General features: G+C 43.2%; 1 protein-coding gene across 2 annotated transcripts in view; it reads right to left on the bottom strand.

Annotated features, from left to right (window-relative positions):
* Positions 1 to 14,442, bottom strand: part of DPY19L4 (dpy-19 like 4) — a 32,752-nt gene extending 18,310 nt beyond the window's left edge. The window contains exons 1-12 of one of the 2 annotated variants that reach the window (XM_082753374.1): positions 14,169 to 14,442; positions 11,471 to 11,578; positions 10,622 to 10,746; positions 9,914 to 10,004; positions 8,092 to 8,213; positions 7,109 to 7,254; positions 5,258 to 5,381; positions 4,543 to 4,677; positions 3,491 to 3,622; positions 3,303 to 3,401; positions 2,101 to 2,174; positions 136 to 294 (exon numbers count right to left, since the gene is read on the bottom strand). In XM_082753374.1, the coding sequence (XP_082609500.1) occupies positions 136 to 294; positions 2,101 to 2,174; positions 3,303 to 3,401; positions 3,491 to 3,622; positions 4,543 to 4,677; positions 5,258 to 5,381; positions 7,109 to 7,254; positions 8,092 to 8,213; positions 9,914 to 10,004; positions 10,622 to 10,746; positions 11,471 to 11,578; positions 14,169 to 14,292 (1,439 nt within the window). In that variant the 5' untranslated portion in view covers positions 14,293 to 14,442. The remainder of the gene's footprint in view (positions 1 to 135; positions 295 to 2,100; positions 2,175 to 3,302; positions 3,402 to 3,490; positions 3,623 to 4,542; positions 4,678 to 5,257; positions 5,382 to 7,108; positions 7,255 to 8,091; positions 8,214 to 9,913; positions 10,005 to 10,621; positions 10,747 to 11,470; positions 11,579 to 14,168) is intronic. The other variant, XM_082753375.1, reaches the window with a different exon arrangement.
* Positions 14,443 to 19,647: the final 5,205 nt, after the last annotated feature.

Genomic DNA, 19,647 nt, shown 5'->3' with positions numbered 1-19,647 from the left:
GCCCACGTCCTCGCATGCTCAATGGTCTAACTCTGTCTTGAGGCCTCAATCAGTTACAGGATTGACCATTCACTTATAAAACCACGAAACTCTTATTTTTCACTTCTAAATTTCCAATATAAATAAGTTACTTACCAGATTCTCCTAAAAATGACCTGAGTTACAGAAAAAAGGCAGATAATTAATACTAAAATATAGAAAGGCAACAGTGATGACTGCGTTAGCCGCAAAAAAAAGTCTTGGGATGGTGCCTGAAGAGATTCTTGACAAAGGAGCCAATTCATTGTAAAATTCCTAGTAAGGCAAAAACATCCCATTAAAAAACAATAATAACACCACATAGATTAGGCAAAAAAAAAAAAGCACACAACCAACCACATTTCCATCTATTAATGTCATAGGAAACTATTTGAAATTCATCTTTGAGAAGTGGTATGTTATAATTTGAAACTGTTTTACAAGTCCTCCTTACAGCAACTATCAAAAGCTTATCTTCCAGAAAAAGCCCGTGATCTTAAGAGGGCAGACTACAACTCTTCCTGGTCACGAAAACCCAGCCTCCTGGATAACTCTGTTATGAGGACCACAAAGCACTTTGTTGTCACAGTGGGTTAAGATTTTAGAGATATTGATGCAAGAAGGTAAGCTTGTCCTCGTTCCAGAGGGAAAGTGGTCATCTGAGAGCCCACGGAAGCCCGAGGCACTGCCAAGAATGGAATCCTTAATGCTGAAATTCTAATTCTGTAGCTGAACCCGCTTGATCATTCTTCTTGCTCAATTAATGAGCAGAAACATTATATACTCTGCCAAGAAGCACTGTAAGTGTGTATTCTCGACTGGACTTGGTGTGGCACGTGATTCAGTGAGTGCATTCTTGTCTTCTGTTTTCTTTTGCTTTCCTCCTGCTTTTCTTTCACTCCCAAGTGAAGACCAGAGAACTGACCCACTTCTAGTTAGACAGAACCAGTTTTAGGATTAAGAACTGAGCATGTCCAAATAAGCCTTAAAAGACTGATCTTGAAGTTCTTGTGCTGCAAACCATAATTCCAATGATTTTCACATGATTTTCCAGGAGTAGCTGCACCCAGTTTGTCTCAATCACCAACTTCAATGCATGGTTGCACAGCCCAGAAAGTAGCATGTAGGAAGTCCCAGGAAAACAAAACAAAACACATCCATAATACCTGGTAGCTGAATAAACCAAAATGCTGACCAGAAACAGTCTTGTCTTTCTTGCAGAACATTTACAAACGTGCACGTATGTTTTATAACAGTGCATCTTAGTCAAACTCAGAATATCTTGCCTTCCAAAAATTCCCCAACAGTTTCAGTTTTGTGGTGTCATTTTCCAAATCTTCTCCTGAAAGGCCGTGAAGTAGCTTTGTAAGAGACAGATGGAGTTCACAGGAGAGAGAACGAACTCCTGCACAGAACTGCAAATGCTGGCTTGGGTCCAGAAGGTATCTCTGGTTCTTACCAATACTCCGTTTGAAGATTTCCAGGATATCTTTAGCCATGTTGTTGTCTTGCAGACCAACACTCAACTCTTTTTTACGTATGCAAACAGTTTCTCTTATGATTCACAAGGATTTCCTCTGACTTTTAAATTGTCCCTTGTCTTAATTTTTTCTAAAACAAATAGGTTTTGCTTTTTTTGGTGGTGATGTTATACTTACAAGACTAAAAAAACACGTTCTGAGGTACTATCAATAGTCCATGACACCTTTCACAGACTGTTTTCCAGCCAGGACCACTACATTTACCCTGCAATCCTTGATTTCAAGTCTTATTAGAAACACTAGACAGGGTACAAAACGTTTTTGCTGTTCAACATCAAAGAAAGCAAAAATCTAATATGATGCTTTCACTCCAAGGGATGAAATATTGAGGTGCTGCAGAAATCTCCAAATCCTAAGTAACTTTTGTATATGCATCCTTTAAACATTTTTTTTTTTTTTAACCAAGTGACAAATATAAAGTTTTTCTAACTCCTTTACAAAATTCGCACAAGCCACTGGAATTTTCTACTTAGAGCAGTTTCAGCAATTTGGATATTTTAGAAGGTGTAAAAAAAAAAAAAAAAAAAAACGTAAAACTTACTTAGTTGTGTTTAAGCCAAGTTTCACTTCAAGGAATTTCAGCAAATGCTCATTTTCTTTATGAGGAACAAACATCTGAAAATTAATTTAGCAGAGAAAAATCTTATTAAATGCAGGAAGCAGCTTTCACACAACCACTTCACTCAGATTACAAAATGGCAGGGAATAATCAGTGATTCAGGATTTAGTTAAAACCCACACATTGGATTAAGCGTGCCAATTAAGGTACCAATATAATATTGTAAATATTCACTTAAATAAATCTCTCTTTAGGATTTCCTAGCAAATATCATACCCTGCATTTCATTCGTGTACCCCAATGGGAGGGCTAGTGAAAAGTTGTCAACAGGTTGGCAGAAGGCTACCTAGCAAGGTGAAAAGGATCATGAAAAATGGACGTGGACTTACCACCAAGCAAGCCAAAGAACATTGTGTTTAGCTCCACTAAACAATAGGACTGCAGCCTAGCAAAAGTTATGAGCATTTGTAATCTTCGCATAAATTGTTTGAGCAGTCAAAAGTTCTATGTACCGTCTACGTAATTTAGGTTATGTTTTTTCAGGGCTAGGCTTTATTTTCCTGGAGATACAGCAAGGCTAGCTAATCTGAATGACACAAGAAAACAATCAGATTTGAGCATTCTCTCAGATTTTTTTAGTGTTTACTAGGATCTTAATTTCTAAGATGACACTTAATTAATACAACCAGGATGAATTTGAAACATAAAGGAAAAGTGCAAATTATATAAAAGGTTAGGGCTAGTAAGAGGGAGTTACTAACCAAGACCTAAGACCAGATTAAAATCCCACTGAAATTAACCATCTAAGCCTACCAGCTCTTTTCCACGCACGAGAATACTGCTTTAATATCTAACCCGATTGGTAGAAACCATCCAAGTTATAACAAAAAACACATTTATGAAATAACTAGTGTGCGATTTAAAGAGTATTTCCATCCTATGCTTTAATCTCAACCCAAAAGACCAAATCCCCCAACAAAAAACAGCTGCTTGGGTTGTTAAAGGTTTGTAAATAAATATATAGATAAAAAAAAATTACTCAATCTTTAGTATTTCTATTCATGATAAATTAAGTTACGAACTCTCAGACCAATAAGCCACACTTCAATAGACTTTTCGAAGGTAACTGTAGCTTTTCATTTAGATTATACCAATTAAAATCACTTTTTACAGATGAATCTTACCTTTAATAAGAAGTTTAGTGTCAGTGTTATTGTGAGTACCAAATAAATGTACATGATTTTCAGCAATCTTGACAAAAATGTACCTTTCTTCATATTCATCTGCAAAAATATGTTAAGAACGTCGTATCACTTGGAGTTCCACTGAAGTAATAAAAACTTCATTCAGGGTTGGAGGAGAGTCTGGTTACCTGAAGGCATTTAGAGAGCATTAGAGCTGCTACAAGACTTAGTAGCGGCGACACGAGTAAGGCTGAATTTTCAAACTGCAATAGGTACCCCAAGAGGAGAGAGAACAGGTAGATTTTGTATACTTCGTGCACCTGTTGGAGAAACAAAAGAAATTACAGTGGATATGCATTTTGCAGTAGGTAGTTCACTTCATTTCCCTGTTAATTAGGGGATTTAATGGATAAATCTCCATCTTCGAGGTTAGGAATCTAGCAGGGCACCATTTGGCTTTGAAAAGTATTTCACATTGAAATGACCCTGGTCAGCTTCAGTAACTAGTGTATGACTGGGAGATCTGTAAAAATGCCCCAAGTAGTAATATTTCCTTCTGCTAAAGAGCATATAAAGCAACTGAAAGAAGAGGTGAGCCATTATTCCTGCACGCAGTTTGAAACTGACTTCACATCTAAGAAAACTCGAAGTATGAAGGAGGAACCACAGGAAAAGGCTAAGGAAAGATGTCTCATTGTTACAACATTTCTAAGAACCACCTTGCGGAATAATTTCAAATACTTTCTCATATTGAAAAACCAGTTACCCGGTGGCCGATTGCATTATTTGTTGACTAAATCAATATAAGGTGGGCCACCTGGGGTGAAAATGAGCCCCTTAACTGCACAGAGCCACGAGAGCATTTTTTTGGTCACCCCCCCCTCACCCTACTGTGTATAGGGAAAGGAAGAGAAGAGGCAGCTGAGCTAAAAAGGCTGCATGACTGAATCTCATCGCTTTCATCTCTCTGAGGATGTGTTCAGGCCTTGGGGCTTTCTTTAGGTTCTGTCCTTTTGTTAGGGAAGCTGTCTGAAACACGGCAGGCCAAAAGAGAGCAAGTTTTAAGCCATTCCATTCTTCCAAAGGACAGGACGTGCACTTTAGCTGGACCCAGGCTGCCAGACACTCGAGTCATCGCTCGATCTATGCCCTTTGGAGCTCCTGAGCAGTGAGTATGACAAGGAACCTCTGAGGCTGTATTTAAGTCCCCAACTACCAGGAGGTCGATGAGTTTTAGTACCTTTTCTGTCTGTGCCAGAGCAAAGCTGTCTAGCAGAAAAAGAGACACGGCCTGGACAAACAGGAGATAATGACTGTACTCCCACATCATCATGAAGGTGTATGTTGAGGCGCTCACCAAAAGGTAACAAAATTTCTAGGAAAAAAAAAAAAAACAAGAACAGCAAAGCATTGATTTGATACCTACGCATCTCTGTCACTAAAAAACTGAGAGGTCATTAAAGCAGGAATTAGAGAGGTTGACTATTTTAGGAGATAATTCAAATACTGCATTCAGGCATATTAAATACCTTCTCAGGTGGAAACAAGTCATTACTGGAACATTCAAAAACGTTTAAAGCCAATTAAAAGAAACAGCTTTGACAGAGAGACGGAGAGGAAGTTACCACCATCTTCTCTGAGCAACAGGAAAAGCAATGAAATAGGGTCCGTATCGAGAAAGATTTGGCATCTGCTTATCTTAAAAAAGCCAGCACACGGCTGATTCATTCCCACACTGTTCTCTCTGAACCCTCACGGGGGCATAACAGGGCAGGGCACGACTCGCCCAGCAAAAACCACGCGTGCCAAGGAGAAATCCAAGTGGTGGCTTTGAGAAGGACAAACAAAACATCTACTGTTTCCTCCCTGGGAGGGCAATAGTGACCAAGAGGGAACTAGTCCAGAGCACACAGTTCCACCACCAACTCTTTATGAAGAAATTAACTGAGTTTTACCTCTGCAGAACAATTCAGGTTTTTTTTTAAATAGCCTGTGAGAGCTGCTACTTGACATGCAAAATATGGCAAAGCCCAATTTTCCCTTGACGGTATGGAGTAATCAATTCTTGTTGTATCTGTCCTAGAATAAAGTACAGACAAACAAAATTATTAAAGATTTATGGAACAAAAATACCAAGGAAAGCCTACATATCACTTCCAGTTACCAGCGTGGCCTTGCAAGCAAGCTATTCTGGTATTAGGTTTCAAGCAACACAGACACAATTTTGCTGCTGATGCAGGTCACAAATTTAATATCAGCGTGGAAGGTCCAGTCTGGACTCACTTATTCAGGACAACTCCATATGAGGTGGCATTTACAAGCCCAAAGGCTGGGGACCACCGCTGGAACAGCAGCTTTTCACGTTACCATGAGCATCAGCTGAGAGAGAAGAGCCTTTTCTGTTCTCCTACGTTTTAAAAAGCAGCTTAGGCAATCGAGCACAACGTACTCCGAATCCAAAGCAGTGCAGCAGCAGATACTTGGCCTACGGGGAAAATTCTCCCCAGCAAAACGAGGGATTAAAGACGGCTGGGAAGCACGGGACAGAACAGCAACGGGATCTTCTCGTGGAATGACTCGATGGTGCCTGCACAATTGGAACTGGAGAAGAAAGTTGTTAAAAGTGCTAAAGCGACTTAGAAGCACAAGTCGCGCTTTCAAACGTGATCAAAGCCATCGGTTTCAGAGGCACAAAGCCTTCTTGGTGCCTCCTGTGCTTTTAAAAAGGAGCCTAGAGCTCCTTTGTCATTTAGGTACTTGAAAGCGTCACCTTTCATTTTTACCTCTGAAGCGCCTCACAGAGGAGTATTTGGAGCTTTTTTTTTTTTTTTTTTTTTTTTTAACTACCGGACCTTTCAATTTGTTAACTGTGTTTAATCTTCCTTGCTGCTGAAAAAAAAAAATACAGATTTATTCACCATTTTTCCTACTTTCCACTGCTCACTTCAGCTTGATGAGCAGCATTTTCAGCTATTAATCACGGATTTGGTCGTGATGACTTCACACTCCTCAAAGATGCTTCCCAACAGCTCAACTTTAAAAGCACGTCTCTAACACTTTGCTCTTCCATCGCTTTCTTGCCTTTTTTTTCTTTTTTAAAAGAGGATTTCAACATTTTCAGGGCAAATAAGTACTCTCAAGTTCACAGAAATCCCCAGAGCTATTTGGTGACAAACGAGGAATCAGAAGACAAGTTCTCATTGCCTAAATGAGGTTCCCTATTATTGTGGTGTTTCACAAAGGGAAGGGGCATTTTCATGCAAGTGAAACGTTACAAAATGAAAAAAATCCTGAGGTCAGAATCATCTAAGAAGATTCCACATTGCACAAAAAAAATCCACAAAGAGCAGATTAAAAAAATAATAATAATCAAAAACCCTTTACAGAAAAAATGCACTCGGTCATTTCCTTCTGAGCAACAGAACAATGGTCACAATGTTCGGAGCTGGCCACAGACAATACTTCTCTTTTCAGCAACTTCAGAAATTTGTTTTTATTCTTCATCAGAACAAAACCAAACTCCTTCTGACGACTGGTTTTGCAAAATGGACTCGTGTGAAAACACCCATGCATTCACACGCTGCCATAAGCTCAGGCCAACTGACAGCGTGGCTGGTTTGGACGACAAAAGACAATTTCCATTACCCAAGGCATCGTCAGAGTCAGTGCATCTCCGGGAAACCCTCTGCATTCAGCACAGCTCTCACAAGGAGAACACAAAGTTTAAGGGAAAGCATTTTTAACCCACTCTCGTATTTTTAAACGCCTTAGTGGCAAACTAGATTGTATAAAGATGTTTTTCTTACCTGTTAATAATGAACCATGCTACAGTCAGCATTCCTGCCAGCCAAGTCCCACTCATAACCCAACTGGTTACAAACAATGCAGTCACATAAATTCCCTGCAGTCCAAAAACTATACCAATGTAGAAATACACTGGCTCAATAACTTCCTGAAATTACAAATAAAAACGAAGAGACATAGCGGCAACTGAGCTGAAGCTGGAAAGTATTGCTACTTACTATATGCACATTGCTAACAGCGTGCTAGGTGCTTTACAAACAGGTGAGAGGCGGCCCCGATTCTAGGAGAGTATCAAGCATGCTTTTTTTTGGGTTCAGGGAGAAGGAAGCAGTGTCTGCTAACAGCACACTCAGGACTCAGCTTGCTAGTGCCATGATTTTGGTATTCGCTACAGCATGAACTCTGCACGGGTCGGATTTAAAGAATCCATACTGCAGTGAGATGTAAGGTTCACTGGGCTACTGAAAGGAAGTAGGTAAGAGAGGAACTCGGAAAGGTAAAGATGTGGTAAAAAAATGGTTCCAAACACAGAGGAGAACATATAGAAAATAAAAAGGTTAAATGAGAGAGCATAAGGGAGGAGACGAGTATGCAGCGTAAGCAGAACAAAGCCCAAGTGGAGCAGAAAGAGACAAAAGGTTCATCTACAAAAACCCACTGCCCTGTTACCTATACTGAATGGACAGAGACAGGCAGCACTGCTCAGTACTCTGAAGGAGCTAACTTTTAATGGATGGCACAGATCCTCCCAGCATTTCTAAGGGGTTTGCAGAAGTAAAGAAACAACAGGCAGAAAGGTTTAGTGCATGGAACTCCCCCACCCCCCATCCTATTCCAAAGACTGAGGGGAATTGAGGAGAACCTGGACCTGGCGCTAGGCTTAGCTCAACTCACTCCAGAAAAATTGCACGGATTTACTGTACACAGCGTAGCAAGTCACGCACACATACACTGAAAGCACGGGAAGCAGGAGAAACGCACATACTTCACTACCAGATGCTTGATACAACACGCTGGCAATCAATTCTGGGTACAAAGTCATTTGCTGGACTGCATTTATCGTCTTCAGCGATATTGTCTTATTGTTGTGTGTCAGCTCATAAACACCTACAGGCAAGAGAAAATAGATTATTCTTGGAAACACTTAACATTGCTCTTCTTAAAAGGGATGAAAAGTATACACAAAGGCAGGGGGAAACAAATTTGGATGCTGAAGCTATTAACTGATTGAACATTTCTGATTTTAAAAGGAAGGAGAAATTACTGTGCTAGACGCTGTTCCACACTATTGGTATTGCAACAAAATTATTAACATCTTTTGAACTACTTTTTAAGTGGAAGGGTCCAAAACTAATCAGCTAATGTGTGATCTTTTCAGGTACAACACATGGATGCGGTCCTAGAACAAGCTCCCAACAGATCACCTTCACAGGAGCTTCTTAAGAAGTGAGACAAAGATCCACCAGGGATGAGCAGGACGTATTAAACTCGTCTCCACAGAGACGTCAGGCTCGATGGCCTCATCAACCTTCCTAGCCCTGCCTTTCCGAGACTTCTAAGAACCATTCACCTAACACAGCACGCCTTTGTACGGGACTGAGATGAAGCTGAAGCTGGCACACTTGTAGGCCACATCACTCAGGGATATTATGATTTAAAAAATAACTTGTCATTATTTAGGACAATGGAGGGAAGGAGAAAAATAATCCATATTAAAAAAAAAAAAAGAAAGAACAATAAACCCAACAACAGTGCAGCAAGCAAAGATTACTGTTTCCAGCTCTGAATATGTCTTGGTGTGTGGTCTGCATCTGGTTCTCTGCAGGCCAAACCAGGTCTTACAGAGCTCCAAGCTGGGCTCAGCAGGGCCACGAAAGCCTTTGAAAACTCCAAAATGCCTCGTGGACACATGAGTCTACCTGTTTGCAGAGCCAGCCCATCCATCCCCAGCTCGGGTAATCTTCCCGGAGATAATAAGGAATCGACTGTTCCACAGCCACATTGCACGCTGCTGACATCTGCTGCACTTCAGCTGGGAAACCGCTACCAATAAAACCATCCCCATAAAGCTTCACTGGCTTAGGATGGGGTTTCATAAGAGGACTGAGCTAATTCAACAGCTGGCTGCTGCAAGACAGGGCTGGTCACTCCTCCCTCCCTCCCAGCAGTCTCACCTTTCCCCCTGTGCTCTTCTGAACTGACTGAAACAGCACAGCACTGTTCAAGCTTCTTTTCGCTGCTTTCATTTCCCACTGGTTCAAGAACCCGACCCGGTTATGGATGGTGGGGACCTCCAGAGCCAGCGCAGGGTAAAAAGGAGCACAAAGGGAGGAGAAACCACTGCCAACCAGCTCGTTCTCCTCCCTCGTGGCTTCCGTCCCCCTTGCTCAGCCCTCATCAACAAGTACTCGTCACAGCTGACAGGTTTACAAACTGCTGGCAGGGACAGGACCGAGCAGATCATCTCTGGACAGAAACTGTTCTAGCTTCTGACGGGATGAAACAGTAATTTCCATCAGCTAATTGTGTTTTAAGTCCTCTTAAAACCCAAGTCTGCCATTCCAAATTAAAGAACAATACACTTCAAAGGCTAAAAATCAATGATGTAGCATGGGCAAACCCGGTAACATATGTGGCAGTACCAGCATAACATTAATCCTGCTCTGGAAAGTTAGGTCAGCGTGCAGTTTTAATAAATCTGACCAATTTACCTACACAGGAGTACAAAAATCAGCCTGCAGGACTTTTAACTGTCTCCAAAAAGAGAACTGAACTTCTCAAGGTTAATAAAATAAATGTTTTTGTACCTCTTTCAAAGGAAGGAGCCTTTAGCAGTTCTTTATAGAATGAGTAATAAATGGCGCTGTCACCCTGAAATGTAATTTCTCGTTCAAGTTCCTAGAAGAAAAAAGAAGTAAATATATATTCACCTCCTGCAATCTCTTCCCATGGAAGACCATATATTTTCGGACAGACTGGTTTTGCAATACAGCACATGCTTATGACTCCCCCGTACATCTTTAAAGTACTCCGCAAAACATTAATCTTCCCAGCACCTCTGTCAGGTACACAACACTCCCCACAACTTCGGAATCAGAGCAACTCAAATCCACGCAGTAAGTTAGCACAAGATCCACAGGATCATTTCATATTCTCAGACATGAATCTCATTCGACTTTCCATACTTCACTCAACAATACAGTTCTTCAAAAAAAACCATATATGCCTGATGTTTAGTTTACACAACCCCGTTACGCTTCCTTTTTTCATCTAAATTTTAGAAAAGTTATTTCAACTGTAAAGGATGGCACGGAAAAATGCAGAAAAACATGACAAGACAAGACTGCTCTCCGAAGCAGAAACACTTTATTTTTGTAAGGAACTACTTCAAAGACAGAGGCCTGAGCAGAAAGGCATGGGATTCTGAAAGCAAGCAGCTCCAACCTGGCATGGAGCGGCTTGAATTTCAAGGAAACAATCTGGCTTTTGTTTCAGGAACTTAACTTTTTCTTTACCTGCCTGCTGGAAAACCAGAATTTCCGTTCGTGGTACGTTGAGAGGTACACAGCGTACATCATGCCGCTGGTGACCGCCGCGAGACAGCCAAAGAAAAGTTTCGCAAACCGTTGAATTAACAAATCTGAAAAAGGGAGAGTGGAAAAGCTGAAGTGGTCCAGAGGACTTAAAACACAAACAGTATGCCCTCGGCGTGACTTGTTGCTGAACAGCAGGTCAGCATCCTGGCATCAGAATTATCCCACCACCATCACCACAGATCCTTCAAACACCGTGCTGCTGTTCCTTTCCTGCAGTTTGCATCTCATTTCTCACCACTGCTTCACAGACCTTTTGCATTCAATGCCCACACACTCCACGGCAAATTCCTCTCTGTTCTAACAAGCTTCAGTTTCAAAGGGATTTCAAGAAGGAAAAATGAATTGCAAGTAACGAGAAAAAGTTCTTAACTTTGTCCAAAACACCATAAAACCCTTACATGCATCAACAGAAAAAAAGTGACTTTCTGACTATTGTTTCAATACCATTAACATGCCTTTCAGCTTCTCGACTGGAAGATAACTCCAGGTGCAATTAAAATATTTATCTGCACTCAAATAGCCAACAGTAAGATTCCTAACACCTCCCCCCTCCAACTGAAACGACCCAGGACTAGCATTTTCCTCTGCAATACATAAAATGGCATTACTAAAGGATCCTAATGTGCATGCATGCTTTTTCCTGAAACACTCAAAAACCCACTGCAAAATAAGTCTGTTATAAATTACTGTGCTAGAAATATCTTCCCATAAAACGTAAAAGAATATGAAAAAAGAAATCAGAAGTTGGCTAAAAATTCTGTAGCTTACATTTTGGCGATCTTCCCAGCTTCGAGTTTTCTTTGTTTCTCTCCTCTGGAGCCATTTTGTCAGATTCTGTGCAGTTTTGTTTCCTCCTCTGTCGCAGGTCTGCTGCCCCTGAAGACATTTTTCTCAAGTTATTGCAACAGAATCCCTAAAATCACACTCTGAGAAATCCACACAGCAGCAGGTAACAGCCAGCTATTGCCAGGGGTTCAGCCACACAGCAAATACATTTGACAAAAAGACTCAGCTGAACTATTTTATATGCATAACTAAAATAATATTCTAGCTACAGAGGTCAATCCCTTGTTATTCCTTAGAAAAATCAGTAATTTTCTCTTGAGGCCACACTCTGGGATTACCCTGACTCAAACTGGAAGTTAACCGTTTTAATCCCTTGTGAACGTTTTATAGAAATGAAGGAAGGAGGAAGTTTAGATGGGTTGGTGTTGACACTGGGAGAAACTGGAGTCAATTCAATTCTGCCCTCATTCTGATTTTACATGGCCATAGTAGAGTTGCACACCAGGAACATGACTATAACATAAAAATTGGGCTAGCCTAAATTGAGCTGTCTGATCTTCATGTTACATTAACTTGATAAAAGCTTTCATCATAACACTTTTCCTGCTTCCAAGTCCATTGGCATTAAGCTGATTTATGAATTCTTAGTGTAACATATACTTAAAAGGCCCCCTCTGGTAGGCCACATAGCTCGTTTCACATCACCACTGAGGACCTCGGCTTCTGTTTTCTGTACACAATGGCAGTGTGAAGCCCTGGCCCATTTATTTTGTGGTCTGAGAAGTAACGAGGCTAATTCTCTGAGTGCAATATCTACTATATTCAAGATGACATCCCACAATACTTAATGTAATTTCAGAAGCGTGAGGAAAAGGGTTATCTGTAATTCATACTCCAGACCTCTTAGCTATCTAATTTGAGCTACAGTGGCTACAAAACTTCAACCAGTGATTTCTTCTGGACTTAAAAGAGAGCTTCCACGCAGCCATTCAACTTTAAACTCCAAGTGTCAGTCTTGCCATCCCACAATAAAGCTGCTAATTACTCTGGTGGTATATTACTTCACATCTAAATCGATCTACTTAAGTTAGACACAGGATAGAAGTATAAATAAGCTGTTAAAGTGGTGTCTGCCCGTAATGCTGAACCTGCCTTTGTGTTTTAATGGGATTTTCAAAGCAATTATAAAGTATTCTAAGCAGACCAAGATCTCAATTGTATCATTTTTCATGGTACGATGAATAGAAAATGTCCAGCTTCTTAACCATAACAAGAATTAGAACAATATTCAACGAAACAATGCTTAAGGCACTCAATATGGCATTTACCATTAGGTCAATCCAAAAGGAAAAGTTCACTGGTAACTCTTCGTGTCCTTAAACCAATCAGCAATGCAAACACCGAGTGCACTGCAACTGGGAGTCATTTGTATCAGACAAGATAAAACGGGAGAAAATATTTACATCACCAGAATGTGCAGGGTGCTTGGAAAGACAACTGCCTGCCCTGGTCATCCGAGTTATGACCAAAGAAGTAGCAGTGGAAAATGCATTTCTTTCCTTTGTTTTAGCATATCAGTGAGCCAAACTAGAAGCGTAAGATGCTTGTGAAGTCTCGAGTCAGCAATACAAAACTCCTAAACAAAGAACAATTTAAAAGCCTAATTCTGAAACCACGACAGCTCAGTCCGCAAGTGATCTTCGCCCCAATTTGAAAACTGCTCAACAGATTTCCCCCTCAGAAGAAACAATAATAAAGGAAGATCCAAGGATGCTATTTCTGCTTAATTTGCAGCTGCCTCAAACAAGAAAAATGCTGTTTGCACTTCCACGCATCCTTTTAAATGGGGTGAAATGAAAGTCAACCAAGGTGACGACTAAAAATAATCCAGCATTTTGAACTGATGGCACAGCCTCCAGCGTCTCTCTCTCCAGCAAGCAATTTTTCATCCACGATCGCTCCCTACTTCCCTGCAAGTTCCCCTAAGTTTTTTTTAACTCGTTTAGCGATCGGGTGCCACTTCGTTTCGTGTTTCTGTTGCAGCCACTGCTCCTGTGTGACAGCCTTTTGGTCCATTTTTTGGCAGTGAGTGACCGCTATCTGCGATTTTTGCCCCCGGATTGAAGGATGGATAACGCAGGACCGGGAAACTTTCAGAGAGGGACCCCAAGAAGGGTCGAGGCTGCGCAGCGGCTCCTGTTCACACCTCACAGAAGCGTGTTGGGATATTTCCCTCACTCTGCAGACAAAGATGACCAAGAGAAGCACCACAGAGACCTACGAGCTAGGGAAGGGCACCAGGAGGGTGCATGGACACCAGTGAAGGGTTTTATTTTCCAGCCCTGCCACCAAAGGACATGGCCCTGATGCCGTGCCAGGCCAGCAGCAGGTCGCCCACCACACACCGCCCTCAGGGCTCTGAACTCACTCCACAGAGCTCACACAGGGACATCCCAACCTGTGCATCCCAGGAGCCCACACCCAGCCCCAAAACCCTCCAGAAGGCTGGGACACAGCACGGCTCCCTTCCTCCCCTTACTCCTCACCCTGCCCACTTAAGCCAAACGCCACTCCCCACCCCACAAAAGGGGCACCCCACAGAAAACCCCCCTGGGGACGCACACAGGGCGGCGGGGCAGCCCTCAGGGGCGAGGGATGGCGCTGACACCCGGCCCCTCACCTTCCTCCATCGCCCGCCTGCCGCCGCCCGCCGGGGCGCCGCGCTGCTCCCTCAGGGGCGCCGCCGCCGCCGCCTCCTCCCCGCCCGCCTCTCGTCGGCCCCGCGGCCGGCAGCGCTCTCGCATACCCCGGCGAGGGGAAGCGCCCCGGCCCCGGGAAGCTCCCCGCTCCCGGCTTTCCTCCCTCCGCCTCCGCTGTGGGGAAAAGGGAGGCGGAACCGTGGCGGCGAAGGGAAAGGAGGCGGCCGGCGCGCAGCCGCGGCGGACCGCGACATGGCGGCGCCCGGCCCCGGCTGCCGAGGGAAGGGGCGCCCCCCGCGGCTGAGGCGGCGGCGGGCAGGGGGCTGGGGTGCGAGCAGAGCCCTGGTGTTGGAGCACAACCTCTTCCTTTGATGCTTTTAGGGTGGTGCAGTCCTAAAATCGCGTCCTGGGGCCGCTTGGGGTGGGTGGTGCAGCGCCTCAACCACCTCCTGGGGGCACACCTCAGGGAGACCCCCCCCAAAGGGTTTACCCCCAGGTGGTCGCTGTGGGTTCCTGTTATAGGGAGTACGTGGTGCCCTCTGTGCTAAAAGGGTGCCAGGAAGCTCCAGGGTTTATAGGGTGTTAGGCTAGAGTTGTTGGTCTTAGTCTCAGATCTTACTCTTGGCAGAAAGAGTCTGGCACAAGGTGGAGGGCTGGGGTACAACCTGATGCTTAGCTGGGTCATCTTACATTTTCCTCTGTCTGGCCAAGAATTGGGTCAGACCATCAATGTTAAAGGTTGGGGATCTCTCTCTAATGATCATGGTATGCTTGTGGAGATGCACAGAGCTCCACCACCCCCATGCAGTCATCATTCCCTGCGTGGTGGAGTCACCGTCCCTGGGGGTGTTCAAGGAAAGGTTGCACGTAGTGCTTAGGGACATGGCTTAGTGGGTGCCATTGGTGCTAGGGAATGGTTGGACCAGATGAACTTGAAGGTCTTTTCCAACCTGTATGATTCTATGTGAGCTCTGGACTAAATACTGCCACCCTGTGAGGGAGTCGAGCTCTGAACTATCAGATTAGGGTCATCACCTCTGGGAGCAGGACAACACCAACTCAATATTGGAAGATTGCTGAAGACGCCCTGCCACTTGCTACCTAACAGTTCAGAAACAAACAGAATGACATAACCGAGAGGTGCCTGCACATCATCGCCTGTGTGCGTGCAGAGTTTGCCCAGGCACAGTCAGCCAAGGGCTCACTTCGGGGCTGGGAGGCTGTGACCCAGGAGCTCTCATCAGCCGGCTCTGTCCTCTCCAGAGTGCATCCCCAAGCAGAGCAGCTGGGCTTGTTTCAACCTCTTAGAGGCAAACTTGGGCAAGCTGTCAGAGAGGTTTGTGGCAATCGCCCCTTGGGGGCCGCATGTCTTCCTGCAGTCAGCCCGCTGTCTGATCAGCCGCTGGAAAACTGATTTGGTTCCTCGTCTAGCAGCTGAAAGGAAAAAAAAAATAAACCAATTTGTGTATCCTATTGGAGCGTAAAATGAGATTTATAAGTTTCCTGGGTTTTTTAATAAAATTTAAAATACTTCTGCAATTGTTGATTTATTGGATAGTTAAAAGAGTTGCTTATGTTTTTAATGATCCATAAATTATCCATTGCATTTTTAATGTAGTTGGGTTTGATCTGTTTTATTTTTTTTTTCCATAACTTGATTCTATTATAAGTCACTGGAATGAACACAAATAATCTTTGCAATCAAAACAGCAATAATAGTTTTAAATATTTGTAATCAGACCATTAATACATGGACAGGAGTAAAACAAATGGCTGTACAGTTATGCTGTAAATTTTGGTCTTCTTAAGCCTTCTTTGTATTCACTGTTTCATGCTGTGCCTTCTTACATTTCTTGTGCAACGGGAGTTTTCTACAAATACGGGTAATCCTGCACTTTAAACTCATAAATGCATGTAAAGTTATTTACATACAGACAGTTATTAACTGTACAGATAAAATGGAAATGAAAAAAAAAATCCAACCTGCTCTCTTGTATTTAATTTTTTTCCCAAGGTATTCTCTGGATAAATTACAAAATTGAAGGTGAGAGAAACAAAAATTTTTCATGCAAGTTTCTTTCTCTCGGAATGAATAGGCTGAAATAACGTTTAGAGTAATGTTGAAAATGTTACTAATGCTGCTCTTCAATCTTCCCAAACACTTCCTATAACTAATTTTCTATGCAAGTTATTTCATTTGGCAGCTCACTTTGTGTCCTAAACATCGTGCTGCAATGCATTAAAATGAATAAATATAGGGATGTTGGGTTCTTTTTCCAGGCTTTCTCAGTACAAACATGAATCATGTATCTGCATTATGGCATTAGTTCTCTATTTACATATTATTTCTAAGCCCTACAGACATAACTTTTCTTTTTGTTTACAAGTCCACGTTATTGATGCTTTCTAGTTTAACAATATTTTTCTCTCTGTTTTAGAGATGTCATGAGGCAAACAATACACAGATGTACCTTAGTATAAAGCATTAATATTGGGTGTATTTGTTATTATTCAGAAATGGAGAACGTGTACTTGTTTATTCTGTAAACATACCAAGATATATTTTTTGTATGTTAAATAAATAAAAATCCCCCATGCCTAAAAAATGTTGTAAAATTTGATTTCAGTAATCTGGTAACTACTACAGATATTTCACCCTTTCTCCTCATTTTGGACTTCTGCGTGGTTAATTTTCTGGCTTCTAATTTATAAATCTGCATTACGAGCATCCCCAGTTTTTGCTCAATTTGGTTATTTCTTACTCTTTCCTCCCCAAAGCTATATTTGTTCTATTAGGATGTCAAAAGCATGACCTACGTGCATGTTTTTGGGTCCAAGGTTTTTTCACTGTGTTCTCCCATCTGATAGGAGAGGAACGACACCACAGAGTCCCTTACTTAAAACCAGAACTAACAAGTCAGAAAATCAAACTGCACAAAAAGAAACAAACAATTTTAAGCTCTTTCAGTTGCAGGGTGTGCTGTTGCCATGTTTCTGTGTTCTCAGTGCCCAATATTTTACCTAGGATTTGGGCAAGAAATTCTCAGGGTGGGAAATTCCTAATGAAACCATTAGGTGCGTCCTCCACGATGTGTTGTTCGTGAGCAGTTACAAAAAGTCTTTCTGTTAACTAGAGGAAAAGTATTTGGGGAATCTGTCTCCTTTTTAAAATAGTATACGTTCGCATAAAGCATTCCCAGCACCCTCTAGAAAAGGTTTATATTGAATCATGGAGAACCTTTGGGATTTTTCCACCTGTTTCATTCTCTTCCTACTGTATCTCAGCACGGCTTCTGGTACTTTTGATCATGTCAGCTCTTGCCCAGGATGTAAGTGAGTCAGCTTCTATTGTCAGCTGCCTCATTGTTAAACACAGCTCATGTCCATTAAGTCAACGGAGACGATTTAGCTTCACACCAGTGAAACCAAGTTGGGCACACGGAAACATGCTTGTAGCTCTGTTCTCAGTTTGCTTGACTCCTGTAGTAGTAAATCTGTGTTTTATTTTCCAGTGGAGCCTTTGTAATTTTCCTTTTCCCTTTTCCCAGCTCTCCACCAAAGCAGAAGGCACTACTGATGTAATTACCAAGAGCACCTCCCTTTTCTCTTTTGTTTTCTATCCTGCCTCTTGACTTGCCATGCCTTGATGATGGATTTTCCAATACAATCCTTGGGACAGCATGAGATCCTGCATGCTCATTTTGTTTATTTCTTCCTGTCACTCCTGATGCTTCCCTGTAATCTAGGACTACCTCATAAGTCAACCTGTGTTTAGACTTGCGTGGTGCTCTGCAGCCTCTCGCCCTGTCCACGTCCTGTTCTACGTCTCTCGAACAATCTCTTAGTCACCTCCATCCCCTTTTTGTACCACCTTAAATAATCCCTCACTCCGCTTTGTGTTTCCACCCTCCAAAAATGCATTGATCGTTATCGCAGCTGCCTTTATCTGACCTGTAATTTTCTGTATTAATTTCTCACTTCTCATCCTTCTCCATAAGACCGAGCCACGTCAGCTGGCTAATTGCTGTCTTGCTCTTCTTCTGAGCTCACCATAAGCGTGCCAGAATTGTTCTGCCCAGAGCTGCCAAACTGACAAGGACAGCCTGGCTGCTGCTGACCGGGTCGCCATCGCCACTTGGAAGATACTCTAGAAGGTTCGTGCATATACAACCCCAGATTGATCTGCCCTTTTGGGCTGATAATTTCAAGCCCAAGTGCCTGCAGAGTGCTAATAAAGTCATGATAAAAGGAGAAAAAAAAAAAAAAAAGTATGCATATTTATTTATTGTATTTATTTCTTTCAGCCCCCTTTTAGTGGTATGACTTGCTTTCTGTACCATTTCCCTCTCTCTACTCTTGCTGGAGTTCTCATTCGTGCTTTTGACTGTGTTCCCCAGGGCAGGAGCCTGACACTTGGATTTGTCCAACACGCAGCGTGTGATGTGCCTGGCCAGAAATAGCTCCGAGGCAGCACAGTGGGCTGATACCAGCCTTGTCCTTCACTGTTTCTGTGCTCCGAAGAGGCCCGGTGCCTCGCCGCTGCCTCTGTTCCTTTCCATTACTCCTTTTTCTCTCTGGGCTGCCTGTTTGACTTTTCTCCAAGGATAAAGGCCTTTGAGGCTGATGACTCACGGCTCAGCACTTCCTTTGACTCACGCTTTGCCACCTAGGTCAGCTCTTACTAAACTGCATTTTTTTATTGCTGATGACGACATTCCTCGCAGCTCACGTCTCTGATTTCACTATCACTTCTTTCAGCTCAGAGCTGTATTTTTTCGTGCATTTTTTTGTTTGTTTGGCAGGTCCTGTCTTCCTCCCTATGGCTTCGACAGCCTTTCTGTTTCAACCATCCCCTGCAGAGCCTGGTGCCCTTCTCCTCCCCAGGGCCTGGCTGTCGGGGCTGCATTTCCAAGGCGTGAGGTGCAGCCTGGCCCTTTGCCTTCCCGTGCAGCAGCAGCGCCATTCACCAGCTGCCTGGCCCACAGCAGCGCAGTGACACTTACACGATGACAGTGCAGCTGGTGGCATCACACAGGTGCTGGTGCTCAGGGCCTAGCAAACACTTCAGCGGTGCAAAACAAACGCTAGAATCCAGGTCACCTCCCTGTAACCCTGTTGTCTCTGCAGGGCAGGGCTGACGTGGCTGCCAGTCACCGACACCTCCTGACGGCACTGCCGTCAGCAGAAAGGCCTGAGCAGATCCAGGAGGCCGCTCCGGGAATGTCATGCTGCCTGTTGTCACACTGGGGTTTGTCAGAGAAGCCGTGCTGTACAATTTTTAACGTATTTGTGCATTAGTGTCCTGTTAGAGATGCCGGCCTGGCACCTTTCCCCATGCGAACCCGGCACTCCCACCCCACGCCCCCTGTTCTTGGCCCATTTTGGCTGCTGGCAGAAGGAGGGGCACCAGCACAGCTTTTGATTGATTTCCAGCTTTAAACGGGAATGAGCTTAGCCTGG

This window comes from Aythya marila (genome assembly GCF_965140915.1).
Source record: "Aythya marila genome assembly, chromosome: 2".
Lineage (NCBI taxonomy): Eukaryota > Metazoa > Chordata > Aves > Anseriformes > Anatidae > Aythya > Aythya marila.
Note: the sequence above shows the minus strand (reverse complement) of the source record. Positions and strands in the feature narration are given on the sequence as shown.